General features: G+C 42.9%; 1 protein-coding gene across 2 annotated transcripts; it reads left to right on the top strand.

The window, feature by feature from the left end:
• Positions 1-601: 601 nt before the first annotated feature.
• Positions 602-21477, top strand: KLHL42 (kelch like family member 42). Of its 2 annotated transcripts, XR_010321877.1 has the most exons (4): positions 602-2009; positions 11437-11630; positions 17960-18735; positions 19406-21477. XR_010321877.1 is itself a non-coding variant. In XM_064284447.1 (3 exons), exons 1-3 carry the CDS (start codon positions 1138-1140, stop codon positions 18409-18411), a joined length of 1518 nt encoding a protein of 505 aa, XP_064140517.1. In that variant the 5' UTR covers positions 602-1137; the 3' UTR covers positions 18412-21477. The 2 variants fall into 2 exon arrangements, 1 of the variants encoding a protein (XP_064140517.1); XM_064284447.1 differs by having other exon boundaries at positions 17960-21477.
• The last annotated feature ends 246 nt before the right edge of the window (positions 21478-21723 follow it).

Genomic DNA, 21723 nt, shown 5'->3' with positions numbered 1-21723 from the left:
TAATGGCTAGCCCAACCAAGCTGAAATAGGAAAAGCAATGACTATTAGAAAATATTTGGTAGAAATAATCTATGATAAAAAAAAAAGAAGGCACGTGTGACCTAACTTTATTTAGTTGAATTGTACTTCAGTCTTTTTTTCTTAATATCACGAAGAAGATAATAGGGTCCCAGAAACACAGATCATCCAGTGCACTGTGGACCCCATGAACTGAGCCCTCCAGAACTCGCAGCCATCTGCCTGGGCCTTCTGCAAGATGGCTGCTAAATGATGATCATACCTAAGCATCAGCTCTAGGTGCCACTGACATGTCGAGAGATGACCTGTGTGCCTGAGCCTTCTGGGACACGATGCCAAACTGGGCGAGATGGTGGACCCCAAACATTATGTCTTTGACCCCATGGGTCCCACCCCTTCATCTTTTTCCTGCCACGTCGCTTCTTTCTCTTCCCAGTCCCCCCCATAAAGTAGAAGGGAAGAAAGAAAAAAAACAAACTGGGTTCATCTTTCCTCCTTTAACACTCAAAAGCATCATTCCTGACACTGGCAGGGGGCAGAGCCCGTGCGCACCAGGCGTGCCGAGGAGGCTGCGGGGACGCGCGCCCTCCAGGATCCTGCCGCCTGCGTGTCAGCACCCCGGCGCTGAAGGCCTGCAGCCTTCCAGCTCTCTCCGAAAGCCGGATCCAGTTCGCAGGTCTAGCGGCTTGCAGGGGTCCTGCGGGCGGAAGTGAGAAGGGAGCGTGGGAGGAGGCTGCAGGCTGGGGGTTGGGATATCCTCCCTGCCTGACACCGCCCGGGAGCCTCGGAGCGAGGATTGCGGCCGCCTTCCGATGCCTGGCGGGCGGGAGCCGGGCCTTTTGTGTCGCTGCGGGTGACAAGGACAGGACCGCTGCTTTGGGGGAGAAAGTCTGAGTCGTAGCCTCCGGGCACTGAGGAGGGACTCCCTGGGGGGCTTCGCAGTGACCCAGTTAGGCCGGGCGAGCGCGGGAGCGGGCGACCCTTCGCCTCCCTCCTCCCGGGCCGCCATCCCTCTGCGCGCCCAACCCGGAACCCCGCGAGTGAACCCGCGAGTGCGTGGGGGCGGGGAGGAGAGCGGCAGATCTGGCGGGACGACCCTCAGCCCCCGGCCTCCCAACCATGTCCGCCGAGGAGGTGGTGCAGATCCGCCTGGAGGACCGCTGCTACCCGGTGAGCAAAAGGAAGCTCATCGAGCAGAGCGACTACTTCCGCGCCCTCTACCGCTCCGGCATGCGCGAGGCCCTGAGCCAGGAGGCCGGCGGCCCCGAGGTGCAGCAGCTGCGCGGCCTTAGCGCCCTGGGCCTGCGACTGGTGCTGGATTTCATCAACGCCGGCGGGGCTCGCGAAGGCTGGCTCCTGGGCCCACGGGGGGAGAAGGGTGGGGGGGTAGAGGAGGACGAGGACATGGACGAGGTAAGCCTGCTGTCCGAGCTGGTGGAAGCAGCCTCCTTCCTGCAGGTCACGTCCCTGCTGCAGCTTCTGTTGTCCCAAGTACGGCTCAACAACTGCCTGGAGATGTATCGCCTGGCCCAGGTGTACGGGCTGCCCGACCTGCAGGAGGCCTGCCTGCGCTTCATGGTTATCCACTTCCACGAGGTGCTGTGCAAACCCCAGTTCCACCTTCTGGGGTCGCCTTCTCAAACCCCAGGGGACATCAGCCTCAAGCAGAGGCTGAGGGATGGCCGGATGACTGGGACTCCGGTCCTTGTGGCCCTGGGGGACTTTTTGGGGGGACCCCTGGCCCCGCATCCGTACCAGGGTGAGCCCCCATCCATGCTCAGGTACGAGGAGATGACTGAACGTTGGTTCCCGCTGGCCAACAACCTTCCTCCTGACCTGGTGAATGTCAGGGGGTATGGGTCTGCCATCTTGGACAACTACCTCTTCATAGTGGGCGGGTACAGGATCACATGCCAGGAGATCTCTGCTGCGCATTCCTACAACCCTAGCACCAATGAGTGGCTCCAGGTGGCCTCCATGAACCAGAAGAGGTAAGCACTCCAGTAGTGTTGCTTTTTTTCTCCATTCATTCATTGTTCGTTAATTCATCCCACTAATGTTTATCGGGCAGTCACAGGAGATGGTGCTGAGGTGGAAATGACATCTGTTTCTGGCCTTGATTCTGTCCAAGTTTCCAATGAATTAAGAACTTGCAAGGAAGAAAAGGCCCCAGTAAAGTAAACCAGCTGAGTAGTTTTCTTGTAGGTATTGCGCCTTTAGGCAAAACTGCTTTCTTTGCCTCTATCCTAGTGGAAAAAAAGATGATGTGATTTCCTAGGATACTTTATAAGAGAGCTGCTCTTTAATTTTGCTTTTTTTTTTTTTTTTTTACTTTTTTAGGATTGTGTTTGTAGTGACACACTGGCCAGTAACCTTTAAGGCAGGCTTTGAGGGTTTTTTTTTTTTTTCCTCATTAATGACTTAGAAGCCTCCCCTTTGGGCGTCAGTCCATCCATGATCAGGAGATAATCTTTAGAATTTTATTTTTATTTGCTATATAGGATTGACTTTTATTATTTTATCCTTTTTTGCTTCTTACTTCCTTCTCAGATAGCCATCGCCATTGACCCAAAGATCGAGCCTTACAATGGTCACCTACAGAAATGGAATGTTTCCATCCATCCCAACCTTCTCCCTTCCCATCCTGCATATCCCTCCTGCCATGAATATGGGTAACTTGAGGAAAAAAAGAAGGAGTGTGGAGGGGGGGCGGTGGTGGTGGTGAGTTGGGAAAGGAACCAGGACAGGAATAGGAAAAATTAGAGTAAAGAGCAGATAAAGGAAGAGGTCGTGGGAAAGAAAGATGGTAGAGCATAAAATGGTTCAGAGCCATTCAGAAATGGGAGGAAATCGTGTAACCCAAGAAGGGATAGGAATACCGTTTCTTCTGGTTCACCACCCGTTTACATCTCAGGCCCAACCATGATCCCTACCCTGAAGTGCTGAGCAAGTGAACTCACAGAACCAGGCAAAGAAAATCTTAACATGAATGGGAGGCCTTTATATGTATTTGGAGTTCCTGGGTGGCACCAATGCTTAAGTGCTCAGCTACTAACTAAAAAGTTGGTGGTTCGAACCCACCCTGAGACACCTGGGAGGAAATATCTGATGATCTGCTTCTGAAAGGTCACAGCCGTGAAAACCATATGGAGCACAGTTCTACTCTGACTGACGTGGGGTTGCCATGAGTTAGAACTGACTGACAGCAACTGGTTTACTTTTGTTATTTTTTAAGCACGTATTTACTGGATTGAGGATTCTTCCAGGTCGGAGATTATTTGGGGAACAGCCTTTATTTCTACTTTAATGTAAAATTGATTTTGCAAAGTATTCCTTTTTTCCGATGATGAAAGGGATGGGTATTCTCTGTCACCTTTATCACACCCATCTCCAGCTCTATGATAAATCTGCCATCCCCAGCTTCATAACTAACACAGCACATTTTTAGTAGCTGAAAAATAATAGCTAATATTTAATTTAGCACTTATTCTGTCTAGGTACTGTTGTTAGTACTTTGCATGTATTTGTTTTTATTGTACTTTAAGTGAAAGTTCACAATTCAAGTCAGTTTCTCATAAAAAAACTTAAACACACATTGTTATGTGACCCTAGTTGCTCTCCCTACAGTGTGACAGCATACTTTTCCTCTCCACCCTGTGTTTTCTCTGTCCATTCAGCCAGCTCCTGTCCCCCTCTGCCTTCTCCTCTTGCCTCAGAACAGGAGCTGGCTACATAGTCTCATGTGTCTACTTGAGCTAAGGAGCACACTCCTCACCAGTATCATTTTATGTCTCATAGTCCAGTCTAATCTTTGTCTGAAGAGTTGGCTTTAGGAATGGTTTTAGTTCTAGAGAGTCCAGGGGCCATGTCCTCTGGGGTCTCTCCGGTATCAGACCATTAAGTCTGGTCTTTTTATGTTAATTTGAGTTCTGCATCCCACTTTCCTCCTGCTCCATCAGGGATTCTCTGTTGTGTTCTCTGTCAGGGCAGTCATTGGTGGTAGTTGGCCACCATCTAGTTCTTCTGGTCTCAGGCTGATGGAGTCTGTGGTTTATGTGGCCCTTTCTGGCTCTTAGGCTCATATTTTCCTTGTGTCTTTGGTGTTCTTCATTATTCTTCACTCCAGGTGGGTTGAGAACAATTGATGCATCTTAGATGGCCACTTTACTCTGCATGTATTCATCTTGCTTATTCTTCACAAGGATTATATTAGGCAGGTTCTCATTTTACAGAGGCAGGAATTGAGACACAAAAGTTAAGCAGATTGCCCAAAGGTGTGTAATAATTTGAGGAACCAATATGTAAATATCTATTGAATAGATGTAACCATTTATATTGTTTACAATTTTTAGCTTGTAGACTTGCAGTGACCGTCTTCTTGCAGATTATTTTTTCCTTTTTAAAAATTATTTCCTATTCAAGAAGGGGAGCACAGGTATTTGAGGGTACTATACTGCTTTTTAAAATTTTATGTGCATCGGCTTCACCACAGCCTTTATGTCCAACATTTGTCTAGTCACTGCTAAGTGTTCAGAAACATGTCATGGCTCCTGCTCTCAAGAGGTTTCAAGTTGGATTAAGGTGAAGAGACAAGTAAAAGTGGAACCTAGAATGAGATTGTTTCTGGGTAATACATCCAGTACAAGTCCCACCCTGGAGAAAGCTTGGAACCTTGGATTAGAAGGGCAGGTTCTAGCCTGCAGTTACACAGTATTTCACGTCTACCTTAATTCACATTTGACAGGATCTACCATGGGATGAGCTCTGGTGGCACAGTGGTCAAGAGCTGAGCTGCTAACCAAAAGGTCAGCAGTTCAAATTCATCAGTTGCTCCTTGGAAACCCTATGGGGTAGTTCTCCTCTGTATGGTAGGGTCACGATGAGTTGGAATTCACTTGAGGGAAAGTGGTTTTTTTTGGTTGCCACAAGATGAGGGATTCTGGTGGTGCAGTGGTTAAGGTGGTTAGCTGCTAACCGAAAGGTCGACGGTTAGAACCCACGAGCTGCTCCACAAGTAGAGATGTGGCAGTCTGCTTCCATAAAAATTTGGAACTTTGGGCATCATTCTGAGTGAAATAAGTCAATCACAAAAGGACAAATGAGACCACTACTATAAAAACTCATGAAAAGGTTGCAAACAAAAAGAAACAATCTTTGATGGTTATGAGGGAAGGGAGGGGTGGGGGTGGAAAAACACTAAATAGGCAATAGATAAGTGGTAACGTTGGTGAAGGGTAAGACAGTACACAATACTGCGGAAGCCAGCACAACTTGTACAAGGCAAGGTCATGGAAACTCCATAGACACATTCTAACTCCCTGAGGGTCTAATTTACTGGGCTGAGTGCTGTGGGGACCATGGTCTTGGGGGACATCTAGCTCAATTGGCATAACAGAGTTTATAAAGAAAATGTTCTACATTCTACTTTAGTGAGTAGCGTCTGGGGACTTAAAAGCCTGTGAGCAGCCATCTGAGATACTCCACTGGCCTTACCCCTTCAGGGGCAAGGGAGAAGATACAAAGGAAAGATTCGTCCAAAGGACTAATGGACCCCAACTACCACGGCGTCCACCAAACTGAGTCCAGTACAACTAGATGGTGCCTGTCTGCCACCACTGACTGCTTTGACAGGGATCACAATAGAGGGTCCCAGACAGAGCTGGAGAAAAACGTAGAACAAAATTCTAACTCACAAAACAAGACCAGATTTACTGGCCTGACAGAAGCTGGAGAAACCCTGAGAGTATGGCCCCCAGAGACTCTTTTAGCTCAGTAATGAAGTCACTCCTGAGGTTCACCCTTCATCCAAAGATTAGACAGGCCCATAAAACAAAATGAGACTAAAGGGGCACATCAGCCCAGGGGCAAGGACTAGAAGGCAGGAGGGAACAGGAAAACTGGTAATAGGGAACCCCAGGTTGAGAAGAGAGTTAACTTGTCATGGGGTTGTTAACCAATGCCCTGAAACTATGTGTACTAAGTGTTTAATGAGAAGCTAGTTTGTTCTGTAAACTTTCATCTAAAGTACAATTAAAAAAAAAATACCACACACACAAAAAAAATTTACAGCCTTGGAAACCCTATGGGGCAGTTCTATCCTGTTCTATAGGGTTGGTGTGAATAGTAATTGGCTCGATGGCAGTGGAGTTTTGGGCTGTGGTATGTATCAGTACTTTTAAAATGACAAAGGGCCAAATGCAGAGCAATAGACTTTCTCCAGGGACTGAACACTGCAGTGATTCCAGAGTCTTAAATGTCAAGAGGAAGACAGGAACCCTAGGATGGAGAGATTTTATATAGTAAGTCCTGTCTCTGGGCAAGTCCTGTCTCCGGGCTAGGAACGCCAGACTTAGGGACAGCTCATACTTGCCCTTTAATGTCATGTAAATTTGCCCTCATTTTGAAACGATTGAACCAATTCCTACTCACAACAAAGTCTTCATCACAGTTACCTTCATTTGTTCCACATGCAGCGTTTAAAGCATTGAAAAGGTTTCAAGCCTTTTCTTGCACTAAAAAAACCCCAAACATGTTGCTGTCGAGTTGATTCCTACTCATAGTGACCTTATAGGACAGAGTAGAAGTGCCCCATAATGTTCCCAAGGAACAGCTTGTGGATTTGAACTGCCAGCCTTTTAGTTAGCAGCCTAACACTTAGCCACTGCTTCACCAGGGCACCCTTGCTCTAAAGTAAGGCTAAGTAAGAATGTGTACACCTGTTTTGACTTACCTACAAATTCAACTTAAAAACAAACTTAGGAACAGATCTCGTTTGTAACCCGGGGACTGCCTTTACAGCCCTTTGCACCCTGGAGAAAAGGGTGCTCTATGACCAGAAATGAAGTAAAAAAAAAAAAAAAAAAAAGTTTAGTGCTGAGCCCATGCACTTGAAGATGTCTATATTAGTACACAGTCTTTTTCAAGAGGATGCTTTGAAGTCCGTACGCAGCACTGCCTAGTTGTCTGTGCATGGATTTGATCTCAGAAGTTGTCAGGTCATAACTCATCACATGTAAGCAAACGCTTGTGTGACCACAAAATTGCTTTCTTTCCCTCCTCGCTTTAACTGGGGGTAACTTGGAGCAACTGGCCACTGTTGCAGCAGTCGGTCTGCTGATGCCATTTGTAGAGTTGTTTATAGTTCCTTTCATTGCTCTGCACTTTTGCTCTGGAAATGGAGTTGAGGGTGTGTCCTCTTGTTCTGTGTGTCAAGACAGCATGGCTCAGAAAGAGACCTAACAAACAATAGCCTCCTGGAAGAGAGGCATTGTAGTTGTCAGCATTAGTGTTTTTTAGACTGGCCCCTGCCCTCTGAGCCAAAGTTTAACATTTTCAGAGCATTTCTAGATTGATGGAGAATGAGAAGTTTTGTCCTCTAATGTTGCAGTGGATCCCAGAAAGATTATGGAGGAAAGAAAACTATATATTCACCCCCACCCCCACCCCCGATTTAATTTTGGCCAAGTTTAAGTTGCTTTGTGCATTAGAATTTCTCAGAGTAGATGGTAGGTGGCAACAATGACCACTTCTGTTTCCTGATCTTTCCCGTTCTCCCTTTCCTGGCCTATAAAAAAAACCCAAACCCGTTGCCATCGAGTCAAGTAGAACTGCCCGACAGAGTTTCCAAGGAATGCCTGGTGAATTCGAACTGCAGACCTATTGGTTAGCAGCCGTAGCTCTTAACCACTACACCACCAAGGTTTCCTAGGGGAGGTTAATGTGCAAGGAAATGACAGAGGGCAGGCCACGGAAGGGGAAGAAGAAACAAAGGACCTGCCTGACCCACACACTGTACAGTCGCATCTGGGTGGTCGAGATAGGATCTTGGCATTTTACTCTAATGGTAACAAATTTCTTTAGATAGCTGGTCATAACCAGGGCTTCCAATTGATTCCTTCCGGTTCAAACATCTGCTAAAAATTTGTATTTCCATTCCAGGTATACTGAATCAATCTACAGTTTAACAAGATCCCCAGGTGATTCTTATGTATAGTAAATTTTGAGAACCACTACTCTGCTAGTGGTTCTCAGAATTGGTCCCTAACCATTAGTATCACCTGGGAACTTGTTAGAAATGCAAATTCTCAGCAAGGGTTCAAATAGGAATGCACTGGCTTTCAATGGCTGGTTTTTTGCAAATAGATCACTAGGCCTTTTTTCTGGGATGCCTCTGGGTACACTCAAACCTCTAACCTTTTGGTTAGCAGATAAGCGTGTTAACTATTTTCACAACCCTGGGAATCCACATTTGTATATACTCATTCCCATCAAGTTGATTCTGACTCGTAGTGATCCTATAGGACAGAGTAGAACTGCCCAGTAGGGTTTCCACGGCTGTAATCTTTACAGAAACAGACCCATGTCCTTCTCCCATGGAGCAGCTGGTGGGTTCGAACCACCAACCTTTTAGTTAGCAGCCGAATGCTTAACCACCATGCCACCAGGGCTCCTTACATTTGTATATAGCTATTGTTAACCAGGGCCCTAATGGCGCAGTGGTTAAAGTGCTTGCTGCTAACCAAAAGGACGGCAGTTCGAACCCGCCAGCCGTTCCACAGTAGAAAGATGTGGCAGTCTGCTTTGTAAAGGTTACAGCCCTGGAAACCCTATGGGGCAGTTGTGCTTTGTCCTGTAGAGTTACTATGAGTCGAAATCCACTCAACAGCTATGGGTTTGGGTTTTTGGTATTAATCGTGTACTAGTAGTATTCAGCATGTTCAGTGTTACTTGCTTAAGGATTTAAAGAGCTTTTTATTTATTCTAATTGAAATAGAACTTAAATCTTCGTCTTACCTAATTTTTCTCAAATAGTTCTATTTACTGCAAATAAGTGTGCACTCAACCAAAATTTAGTTTTAAAATTCTTTTTGCTTCCTGAATGTGGTATATCAGGGGTCCTCATTAAGAAAGTACTGTAGAGATGATAATTTTTGTAATTTGTAAAGTAATTGAGATTTTGGATTCATACCTTTAACATTCAGAAGGTGGAGAGTAGAAGAGTTATTTTCAGAAAGTTGGAAATGGAGCAGTAAGTGGTGAGAATTTGTGGATAAGAGAGCACTATGTGCAGAAACACAGGGCACATCATGGCCAGTGACTTTTGCAGTTGACACACGAGGAAACCGACCCTCCCCCTAAGTTAAGTAACTTAGGCTTATGACACACAGAAAAGCAGACCCTAAAACGCCAATAGAGAGTGACCTCTTTCTGCAAGTGTTGCCTTTTTCAACTCTTGCTATGTCGAGATTGTGCTCTTCTCATCCTTGCTTCACAGATGGGGAAACCAAGGCTCAGAGATGTTCAGTAACTTCCCCAAGGTCACACAGCTGTTGAATAGTGGAGCTGAGATTTTCCTGTATGAGCTTGGCCTTGTAACCCTTAGCAGTGTGACATTTCATTAAATGATCTGTTTTTAGGTGGCAGTTTTCATCTTAAAACAAATACAGCATTGAAAAGTATTTCTCTTCAAGTGAATTTGAGCATGGTGGGGTCTGGAGAGATGGAACTGTTTACTTTTAGCTGCCTACTCAGTTCAGTCTCAGAAAGAGCCCACTTGCATGTCTGCTTAAGACAAATGATTATGCTGGGTGAACACTAAAAACTGTTTTGATCTTACAAAATTTACTATCTGTGTACCTTTTGGGAGCAAAAACAAATTGTGGGCTGGTAAAATTTAGTGCTTTCTTACAAACTTTATTTCCTTTGGTTCCCCACATTTTTACATACAGAGGGGCCATCATGGTCAGATTTTAAGGCCCATTGGCGGCAGAAAATGTAAGCAGCATGAACCAGGGACCCCCCAGTAACTGCCACCCCGGCGCTGTCTGTTGGCATGGAAGATTGAATGGCTGGCAAGGTTTAACAGACAATATGAGGTTCTTGAGGAAGAGGACTGTCTTCACTCTGATTTGAAAAACAAAACTAAACTAAAAATTCATTTAAATATAACATTACAGGCACCTTACAAATTTTTAATTTTTTAGTAGGTGGCGATTACTAATATATGTTCTGTGCCGTCATGCATCAGTGTTTATTGAACACCTGTTAGCAGATCAGGCATGGGCTTCTTGTTCACTGCTTCTTCTTAGGTTACCCTCTTGTGTACTTTTTATTGGTGTGTGTGTCATCTGTAATCGACCCCCATATTCTTAGGACATAGTTTTTATTCATTATATTTTCAAAGAAATCACTGTGCTTCTGAATTCACCTCTCTATTCAAACACTAGCCTTCTCATTTGAAACAGTGGGAAATTGAGAAGTTATAATGATAGTATCTTGGCTCTGTGTCATACTTTCTGATGAACAATTTAATCATCTCAGTCTCCCTGTGATGGGTATTATCCCCATTTTAGAGATGAGGAAGTTGAGTGGCTGTGTCAGGGTCAGGCAGATTGTTATCAGCAGAGCTGGACTGGACCTGGGGTTGCCCGGTCTGGCTGGTCTTTTCTGTTGCATCATGCTGTTGCTGATTCTATAGCAAATGTGACACAGGTGCACATCTCCTAGCACAGTGACTCCACAGTCCCAGATTTGTATCGTTGCTAGCCTTCAAGGAATTAGTTAAGCCCATGCTACATTGGACCAAATTAAATTTGTCTTACTTTTCAGTTCAAAAGTCATGAGACTTTAATCTCTGAAGTTGATAAGCTCGTTTAATTCTATTACTGTTTTTTTTTTTTTAGTACTTGTTTGGTATTACGATAGATGAGCATTTGTTGATGTAAGTTGATATACCAAAAAAGCCTTTGCTGTTGAGTTGTATTAATATGTGTCAGTACCCTAAAATATTTTTAATTAGTTCAGTCCTTACTTCCCCCTACCTTTTGTGAAGCAGTGCATAAGATGTCCTTGTGTTGGAGGAGGGAGGGCTGGTGACCTGCTCGGTTGCACTCATGGTGAAGGGGATCTCCAGGATCACCCTTTAGCAACCACCCTTTGCATATGTCTTTAGCTACTTGTCTGTCCGCAGCACTGATGTGTACCTAAGCTGGAGCCTTCCCGCTTGGAAGGAAGAATGAGAGAAGCACTCTGAGCTGAGAGAGACACATGGTGGGGGCTTTTCTCCATTACCACTTGCTCCTGAAAGAAGGTAATGAGTTTAAAACGTACAAAATGTCTTTGGCTCCTGGCCTAAGGCTGAACAAGATTAGAACTTATTATATTGAACTGCTCATCTTCAGCTGCTGAAGTTTGAAGAATGCTCTTTTTTTTGTAGAATCTCAGGGACAAGAATGGATTTTGAGAAGCCATCCAGTGATTCCTTTGTCCCCAGGCACAGTGGCATCCAACTTGGAAAGCTAATTTTCTTCAAATATCCAACAGATACCATACTCTCATTTTAACAATTTATTCCATCATCTTACTTCCGTAATGATCAAAAGAACTGACTTTGTGGGCCCTTGTGTCTCTCTTTTTCAGGTCCAACTTCAAACTCGTGGCTGTTAATTCAAAACTTTATGCCATTGGTGGGCAGGCTGTTTCTAACGTTGAGTGTTACAGTCCAGAGCAGGATACGTGGAATTTTGTGGCACCCTTACCGAATCCTCTGGCTGAGTTCTCTGCGTGTGAGTGTCAGGGAAAAATTTATGTCATTGGAGGATATACTACCAGAGGTAAGTGAAGGGGCCATGTAAGTGGTATACTACGTGTAAGCTTTGGCAGCCTGGATAGGGCAAGAGAGCCAGGGGCAAAGCTCCAGTGCGCCTGAGTGCGACTGTATGCATTAGATATTACTACATATCTGGAAGGAAGAGGGTCCTCTAGGACAGGGGTGGTCTCAACAGGAGGGACCTTTGATGACCCAATGTGGGCATGAGATTTGAATGGGGGAGGGGGAGGGAATGTAAAGAAAATACGTAGGTTCTTTCTGCTTCTGGAAACCCAGCTTTGTGCTTAGTCAGCTTGTGACTTGGCTGGGCCTGATTCATGGAGGCAGTTCAGGTCTCTCAGCTGCTCTCTGAGGTTGGGTAGATCTTTGGAGAGGCCTATTTTCTGGGTAACTCCCACCCCCTTTCAAAAACATCCCCCCCCACCCAATGGAATTTAGTGCCAGAGTCTCCTTGCAGATTGTGTTTCTGTTTTCTCCTTTCTCCAGCACAAACACGTCAGATACAGGTTCAGGAGACACCTTTGTTCCCGTAAAGTAGGAGGAGCGAGAACACAAGTACAAAAGGGACTTCTTTCCTGACCAGGGATAGGAGGCGGTTATGCTGTATATTAAACTGCACATGTGTGTTTTTCACTCTTTTGCAGGTATTTTATAGTTTATAATTTGGAAAGTAAAAAGTTTCTCTAGCAGGTTTTATACTGCTGCTCTTGGTAGGGAAGCATTTTACATGGTGGTGATACAAACTGCTCGGCAGTGCTAAGAAATGCACCAGGGAACAGCCAAGAAGAGTGTGAGAGGCATACCTTTCCCTCTTCTCGCCTTCCCCCACTTAAGGCGGTTGTCTCCAAGTTATCCTTTAACTTACAGAAAAGCAATAACTTGTGGGACTTTTAGCCCCATTAAAGGAGTAGAGTTAAAACCATTATATTTGACAAAGTGAAACGCTAACATTCCTTTACGTGTTTATGATATGGTATGGGCAAGCAGAGCCTCTCGACTCTGGCTGGTAACATGCATGGAGAAATGACCCTGATGATCCACGGGGCAGCATGCAACCATCTGTAACTACGTACAGGACACAAATCCACTGGCTAAGATAGTGTTCAAATTGGTGATGAAAATCATTTTCACCATACCCAAATTTGTCTTGTTTTGGGGATATATGTTAGAGAAGTTAAATGTAAGATGTTTTATGGGCATCTAATTTATTTTTATTTTCTTACAACAGCAAAATATTTTGATGAGCACTTCTCAGAGTCCCTCTGAACAGTTGATTTGGTGGGGAACATGGTGGGTGGCGTATTAGTTTCCCAGGGCTGCCATAACAAACTTGGTGGTATAAAATAACATTTATTCTGTCACAGTTTTGGAGATCGGAAGTCCAGAATAAGGGGTCAGCAGGGTCATGATCCCGCTGAAGGCTCTGGGGAAGAAACCTTTGTTTCCACATTCACCTTCTGATGGTTCCTGGCGTTCCTTGGCTAGTGGCTGCCTAATTCCAATTTGTGTCTTCTCTTCTGTTTCTTAGAAGGACACTTGCCATTGGATTTACGACCTTCCTAGGTAATCCAGGGGCCCTGTGGCACAGTTGTTAAGAGTTCAGTTGCTAACCAAAAAGATCAGCAGTTTGAATCCACCAGCCACTCCTTGGAAGCTCTATGGCGCAGTTTTACTCTGTCTTTTAGGGTTGCTATGAAAAAAAAAAAAAAAAAAATTTATGAGTCAGAATCAACTCAATGGCAATAGGTGGCAATGGGCAGGTAATCCAGGATGCTCTCATCTCAAGATCCTTAACTTAATTGCATCTGCAAAGACCCTATTTGCAAATAAGTTCACATTCATAGGTTCTGGGGTTTAAGAGGTTGACATATATTTTGGGGGGCCACCATTCAACTCACTGCAAGTGGTATGTATATTTATGCATTTAAGGAGAGTCTGTGACAAAGAGGAATGTATTGGAAGCAGTGAGCTGTTTTTTTTTTTTAATTGTCATTTAGATTAAAGTTTACAGTACAAATTAGCTTCTCATTCAAAAATTTATACACAAATTGTTCTCTGATTTTGGTTACAATCCCCACAATGTGTCAGCACTCTCGTGCTTTCCCTTTCCATACACCCTGGTTTCCCTGTATCCATATGTCTAATTTTCTTATCCCTCCCTGCCTTCTCATCTCTGTTTTTGGGCAGATATTGCCCATTTGGTCTCATATACTTGAGTGAACTAAGAAGCACGTTCCTTGCTTGTGTTATTGTTTGTTTTATAAGCCTGTCTAACCTTTGGCTGAAAAGTGTGGACTTCAGGAGTGGCTTCAGTTCTGAGTTAGCAGGGTGTCCAGGAACATAGTCTGAGGGGTTCCTTCAGTCTGTGTCAGGGCCAGTAAGTCTGGTCTTTTTTTGTGAATTTGAATTTTGTTCTACATTTTTCTCCTGCCCTGTCTAAGACCCTCAATTTTGATTCCTGTCAGAGCCTTTGGTGGCAGTAGCTGGGCACTGTCTAGCTCCTCTGGGCTCAGGCTGGTGGAGCCTGTGGTTCATGTGGTCCGTTAGTGCTTTGGACTATTATTTTCCTTGTATCTTTGGTTTTCTTCATTCTTCTTTGCCCTGAATGGGATGAGACCAACAGATGTATCTTAGATGGCCGTAGCAGTGAGCTGTTTCTTTCACTTCAAATTTTCACCACTTATTGGTCCCTCCCTACTGACACTGATAAGGTATAATGCCAGCTTTTTCTTTACAAATAATTGAAAAAAATATGAGGCCCAGCAGTCATTTTTTTTTTAACCTTCAACATTGGTGTTCAGGTTACAGTGATGTAAGTTTATATGCTTAAACTAAGCCATCCAGTTCCTGTCAAGTTGACTCTGACTCATGACAACTCAATAGGGTTTTCAGTGGCTGGTTTTTCAGAAGTAGATTACCAGGCATTTTTTTCTGAGGTACCTCTGGGTGGACTTGAACCTCCAGCCTTTTGGCTAGCAGCCAAGTAAGTTAACCACTGGCACCACCCAGGGACTTCAGCCAAACAACTAAGCCATAGCACCAGAGAACTCCTGTGTGTGCGTAAGTACGTGTGTGTGTTTTCTCCTAGGAAAGTAAATACGTTACTCACCTATGTACATTTCTAAGAATTCTGATTCCTCCTAGACTGAGCAACACAGAATGCATCCTGTGGGCTGAAATAACGTACACATGGTCCCTTGACTTTCTTTTTAACCGGGAGTTGTTAAACACTAACACACTGCACTGTACCCCAAAGAGGACTCTGCTGGTAGATTTCCTAATTTTTCCATGACCTTGGTTGAGCAAATGTCCTTTAGATTTGACCTGGAAAACCCTTGTTTGTGTATTTTCCAGCTTCACAAGCTACTACTAATGTACCTTCTTCACTTGGGCCACCCACTGTGATTTCTGTCCTGGATTCCCCAAGCCAAAATACTCAAGATGGGATGGTTAGGTGATGTGGATGGATGACTGTTTGTGTAGGGCTTGAAAACTAGTTTTCTAAGATGAGAGGGCAGGGCAGTTACTTGTATTCCAAAGCTGTCCCTCTTGTCTACTTGGGGATCTTCCCAGCGATTCCTAATAGTTCCTGTAAAAGAAGTCATCGTGATTGTCATGAAAACAAAGTCAATATTTAAAGTTTGGATCTTAGCCTGCTGCCCAAGTTAGGTGAGACTTAAAATTCAGCAAATAATAGTTCATAATTTTTGTGATAGTTATTCGATTAATTATTTAGCAGGCACTGAAGAAATGAAAAGAAATTCAATAGAAAGTAATAGTAACCACTAAAGGGAAGAAGGGTGACTTGTCAAACTTCAGAATCAACTCTAAATGTAAAAGTGAAAAAAATCATTCAACCAACTCAAACCACCTCATCATGGTCTGAGTGTTGGTTGGGTGAGGAGAGAAAACATTTACAGAAGACCTGGAAAGACCTTCAGGCCTGGAACTGAGAAATACATAGAAGCTTTTACTAGAATAAGTCCTTTATTCATTCGGTGGGAAACCAGGTTACTAAGGAGCACTTTTTTGACAGAGTAGTAACCAGAGTCCCTTCAGCTATCCAGTAGAAAGAGCTTTATCATAATAAAAAATAGCTATGGTAAAAAAAGAAACCTAGGTGTTAGTATGGGTGGAAGTCAGAAGGACAGATCCTTAAAGCTGTACTAATTCTAAAATTTGTACAGGGTTAGGGACCTATTGTACACCCAGCACTTGGTTTCCTTTCATCTCCCTCTGCCCTCTTGTTGTTAGCTGCCATCGAGTCAGCCCATGACTCATGGTGATCCCATGCATAACAGAAAAACAGAAATGCTGTCTGTTCTTGTGCAATGCCCATGATAGGTTGGGATCAGACTGTTGTGATCCACAGAGTTTTCATTGGCTGATTTTCTGAAGTAGATTGCCAGGCCTTTCTTCCTGGTCTGTCTTAATTTGGAAGCTCTGCTGAAACCTGTTCAGCATCACAACAACATTCGAGCCTCCACTGACAGTGTGGTGGATGCACATGAGGTGCACTGGCTGGGAATTGAACCCCGGTCTCCTGCATAGAAGGCGAGAGTTCTACCATTGAACCACTGCTTCCCCTTAAGATGTATATAACTTAGTACCCAAGGTGGCTGTGGACCTTTTTAGGCATTGCTAACTAGTGGGTGGGTCCTCTATCTCAGCAGTAAAAGCTGAAGGACGAGTAAAACCCTCAAGAAAATGAACTGTCTTCTTTTGCCTGCTTCTGCAGCTATCAAAATGCCACACTTTAGTTCTCAACTTGAGCCGTCTCCTCCACTGATAGGTTTTGGTGTTTGTTTAAACAGCAACAACAAACAAAGTATGTTCTTTCTGATAACTTAGCATTTTCTTTCTGCTGAGACTAAAATATTCCATTTTTTCTTTCGTAGAGGAGAAAAACCAAAAAAAAAAAAAAATTAACAGAAAAAAAAGTAAAACTAAATTCTAAATATAAATTAAAAACTAAATTCTAAATCTCATCAGCATTTTTAAAAAAGAGAGTAGACAAGAGTTTCCCTTAAAGAAAATAGCTATTCATTTAAAATAATGTCAGCGCACTCATTCATCTATTATCTGATTTTATCCACACAATAAGGAACCATCTCTTGTGAAGTAGGGGGTGGTGGTCGGGGTGGTGAAACAGGCATTTGTAGTGTCTCTCCCTTGTTACAGTGGGGAAGCAGAATTGCCAAATGATTCTATGGCTTGATAGAAAGCCAGAAGTGAGGAGACTTTCTTGCATTTCTCCTCACTTGTAACTTCGCATCCCTTCCCATAGACAGTCCCTAGAGATTGGCTTTGCACACTGGCCATGTTTCTTAGGATCACCTGTCAAGAATATACGCTCTTGGCTGAACCCCTGAAATTATTGCCCTAAGATAATCTTTAACTGTAAACCAAATGTATCCCCTGAAGTATTCTTAAAACCAAACGATAGTTTAGCTTAACTAGTAAAGAATGGAGCCATTGTGGAGCAGTGGTTAAGAGCTAGACTGCTAACCAAAAGGTAGGCAGTTGGAATCTACCGGCTACTCCTTGGAAACTCTATGGGGCAGTTCTGCTTTGTCCTACAGGGTCGTTACGAGTCAGAATCTGTTCAATAGCAACAGGCTTTTTTGGTTTTTAGTGAAGAATATCTGCTTTGAGCAGTATGCTCTTTTAAGGCCTATCTATATGGGATGAAATTGATAACAGCAACTAAAAAATAATATAGGAACCTGAGGGGACAGGGAGTTTATGTTAATGGAAGAGGAACAATTCAGAAAAGGAGGGTGAGAATTTTTGCACAACTCGAAGAGTGTAACCAGTGTCACGGAATTGTACATGTAGAAACTTGAATTGGTGCATATTTTTGCTGTTTTCTTAAGAGTAAAAAAAGAACATATGATTTTGGGACTCAGCCTGGCTTCTCTGTAGCATTGTCAGTAATTCTGTAAATGTTGATGAGGGTTCTAATGCTGTTATTCTTTTTTAATGTGTTTTTATGTGTTTCTCAACATTGTAAGGGTACCAGGGAAGAGGGAATATGTCCAAATCATAGCTGCCCATCTCTGGCCTTACCTGTCTCTGGCCTTACAGGTTCTTGAGAATCTCTCAAGGAGGGAACATGTCTGAATGGGAGGATGGTAGGGATGAATCTAAATGTATCTCCTGCTAGCCATTCGGAAAACTGTTGTACCCTTTTCCCCAGCCTCTGTGTGTCTGAAGTGGTGCTGCCTCTGTGTTACCACATTTTACAGGTGCAGGTAGATGTTTATCACAGCCTCGGCTGTAAATGCTGTTACTTGTGGATATGCCACCCTTTGGCTTCTTTCTTTGTTTCAGACCGGAACATGAACATTTTGCAGTACTGCCCCTCTTCGGACATCTGGACACTGTTTGAAACATGTGATGTCCACATTCGCAAACAGCAGATGGTGTCTGTGGAGGAGACCATTTACATCGTGGGAGGGTGTCTCCACGAACTGGGGCCCACCTGGAGGAGCAGCCAGAGCGAGGACATGCTCACCGTGCAGTCCTACAACACTGTCACCCGGCAGTGGCTCTACCTCAAGGAGAACACATCCAAATCGGGGCTTAACTTGACTTGCGCGCTCCACAATGATGGCATCTACATCATGAGCAGGGACGTTACCTTATCAACCAGCCTGGAACATCGCGTTTTCCTCAAGTACAACATCTTTTCAGATAGTTGGGAAGCATTTAGGCGTTTCCCAGCCTTTGGACATAACTTGCTGGTTTCCTCTCTTTATCTGCCCAATAAGATAGAAACATGACTGAACTAATTTAGTATTTAAGAGAAACCTGCTTCAAGACAAAACAAAGAAAATACAATGTCCCATTTCAAGGGAGACTGATTTGTAAAGGGAAAATGTGGTAGATTAGGTCACTGATACAGCGGCTGTAAATAAGCTTACTTGAACTAATTACTTGAAAACTTGTGGAGAAAAGAGACCAACTTTATTATTTTTTTAATTATGGGAGCAAATCCACAATGATGTTTTTATCCAAATCTGTTACTCTTGGGCCAGTGATTGAAACTGATCATCAGAAAGTAGATTCATTGTGTCTGCTTAGCAAAGGGCCAAAGTCAATAACTGGTATGAATGGTAAAGATTATCTTAGAATCTGTTTTATTAAGTCACTTGAAATAACATTAATACCTTAAGTGAGAGTTTTTTTTTTTTTTCTGTCAATTTACTTGACAAACACTTATATTAATATCACTATTCCCCCAGTCGCAACCACAGATACTCCTAGCTTGTTGAAAATAGACTTCTGTGTTCACATGCTTTATTTGCACACTACTTTTCAGGAAACTTACAGTGATGGAGCCCTACAGTGAATCCTTGCAAGTATCCAGTACTCCCAAAAGCTTGCATTAAAAACATTCTTAGCTGTTTTTTTCTAGTCTTTTTTTTTTTTTTTACAATTATGAATGCTAGAAAAATAGTCTGATACAACCTTTCATTTCAGTTATGTAGCAGATTGCTGCCTTTCAGATAAGTTGTGTTGATAGTCATTCTATATTGTTTAAAAGAGGATATATTGTTTAAAAGGATATATATATATATAATTTGAGCTGTAGTCTTGAATTTAAATAGGAACGGAACACCAAATGAGAAAAAATTTGCCTTTTATAGTTGTTTATTGAATGTGTTTGACTTAGTTTTTACTTTAAGACTGAAAAAATAACTTCACATTTCCAATCAGGCAGCTTTTTAATTTAATCTTAACCTTTCAATTTCTGCTTTGCTTTTGTGGGGCAAGGTGAGGACAGCTGTAAAACACTTGTGCTGGAGAGAAGGGAGGAAGCTTTTATGGAAGAGGAATGGCTTCTGGTGATATTTCTGAAATTAGGTAAGGTACTTAATTTTTGCCTTGGTTGCTAAATCAGATAGAAGCCAACTCAAGCAGTTGTTTGCTTGTTTTCAGTAAGTCAGTTAACAATGAATGAAAGCCTCTGCCAATCATAGATCAGCATTCCTTAAAAAATAGATATACACATGCTTGTGGAAATTTCATTTTGATTGAAAAAACACTTTCTGAAATTTTCTGACCTTTTTTATAAGGGAATTGCTTAGTAAGACTGAACTGGATTCCATCTCTCCACTCTTAATAGTAAGCAGAACCATTCCAGTTACAGTGTGTGCCTCACTTTAAGAAAGCCCCATAGAAAAGCAAACTGTCATGGCAAATTCATGCATTTAACAAATACTCACTGAGTGCCTCCAGTACGCCATTCACTGTGCACATGTAGTTCAGGGGAATTAGTGGAATTCTCCAGTTTATTAAAGTAGTCACCACAGGGCTTGCTTAAAACCTTGGTCTCCTTATGCTTAAAATGTGTGCAGTTCAAGTCGATTCTGACTCATAGCGAAGCTATAGGACAGAGTAGAACTGCCCCATAGGGTTCCCAAGGCTGTAATTTTTATGGAAGCATATTGCCACATCTACAGAGCGGATGGTGGGTTTGAACTACCAGTCTATTAGTTAGCAGCCAAGCACTTAACCACTGTGCTGTCAGGTATCCTTATGCTTAAAATGAGGGTCTAGTTATATGGTATTTGAACAACTTTTCAGGAACACTTCTGGTAGGTAAAATGAGGTAAGCCTTTATTTTGGGGATGGAGACATCTTTATATCTTGTCACGAAATGTTATCAGTGGTTTATTTACAACCCTATTTGAGGGTTTCTAAGCCATATCCATTTATTCTGAAATACTTAGCCTTTTTTTTTTTTAAACTCTGAACTGAAATCTTCCCAGAAATGGTACTTTAATAATAGATTTATATTAATTTATATTTGTTGTAGAATTGAATTTCCAGTGATCTACAATTTCATTACATATATTTAAAAATCTAATTTATTTTATATTTTACATAGTGTTACCTTTTGTTGCTATAGAGCTTAATATTTTTAAGGCTTACCCCTGTGTATTCAGAACATCTTAACCAGCCTATTTAATATAGAGAACCAATTGGAGATTAGCTTGTAAATAACTGCATTGGATAAAATGTAAATTATTCCTACCAAAATGTACTCCAGATTACATTTTTTGTGTCCGTTAATGCCGACAGTTAGATTTTTGGACCAAGGGATACTGTGATCCACAAAACTCTTTTGTAAACCAGGTTTAATGTACGTGCGTAGGTGCGTATGTATGTGTGTGTGTGCGCCTGCATGTCACAGCTCTCTGAGACGCAGGGGTCTAACAAGGTTCTGTTACTCTGAGCTGGCAGCAGTGCTTGGGAAAGGTGGAATGTGCAATGGGGCAGATCTACAAGTCCTTCTTCCTTCTCTGTATGTCAGCTGTCAGCTGTGTTGACATTTTGAGGGTAGCTTTAATTTACTTAGGATCTCTTGTTGATGCCAGTGATGTGTTGAAGACTACCTATGATGAAGGCAATGTTTCTTGAAAAATCCCCGCTTGTCTCTAGGACTATCCTTTACTCTTTGGTAATATTTTTGCCATCCATTTCTCTAAATGTGTTAGTCCTGTTTTCTGAGGTACTGCTGAGGGTGCTGACCTCCTCCCACCACGGAAAGGGTGATTACTGAGAGGACCTCTGGTGGCAGCCCCCTTGTGGGAAGCACCTGTGATACAGAGAATGGTCTGAATGGCAGTGAGTCCTGAATGTGAATTGGTGGAGATTGTTGATTGTTCCATCGTTCGTTCTGGTTTTCCCTTCAGCACCCTTAATTATAGATGCCTCTTCCCTGAGAAATATGTTGATTATTTTGACAGTGTTTTTAAGTCATAACAAGTCCTAAGAAGGTTATGGATACCAGTAAGAAACAAACAAAAAGGCTAAAGATTGAGCATGAAAACCAAAGAGAATTTAAGTCTGCGTTTTTTTTTTTTTTTTTTTGAACCAAGATCCCAAGTATTTCCACATGCCTTAGCTATCAATTCAAGCTGTTCTGAGATGGACAAAGCTCTTTCTCTATAAATGGCTGTTGTCTTCCAAGAAACACTTGCTTATTGAGCATTGTGGGTGCAGTGTTTTCAGATTTCCAGGTAAAGTCTTGACCTACCTATTCAGCCGCACAGGTAAATTGAGTGGAAAGGTGTTGGCCTTCCTGG

The sequence above is a fragment of the Loxodonta africana genome, chromosome 4, assembly GCF_030014295.1.
Source record: "Loxodonta africana isolate mLoxAfr1 chromosome 4, mLoxAfr1.hap2, whole genome shotgun sequence".
Taxonomy (NCBI): Eukaryota; Metazoa; Chordata; class Mammalia; order Proboscidea; family Elephantidae; genus Loxodonta; species Loxodonta africana.
This window is presented reverse-complemented; position numbering and strand designations above follow the sequence as displayed.

Coding starts and splice junctions, on each gene's coding strand:
- KLHL42 (XM_064284447.1), top strand. CDS start 1,138: ATGTCCGCCGAGGAGGTGGTGCAGATCCGCCTGGAGGACCGCTGCTAC. Junction 2,010..11,436: donor GCCTCCATGAACCAGAAGAG/GTAAGCACTCCA, acceptor TCTCTTTTTCAG/GTCCAACTTCAAACTCGTGG. Junction 11,631..17,959: donor TGGAGGATATACTACCAGAG/GTAAGTGAAGGG, acceptor TCTTTGTTTCAG/ACCGGAACATGAACATTTTG.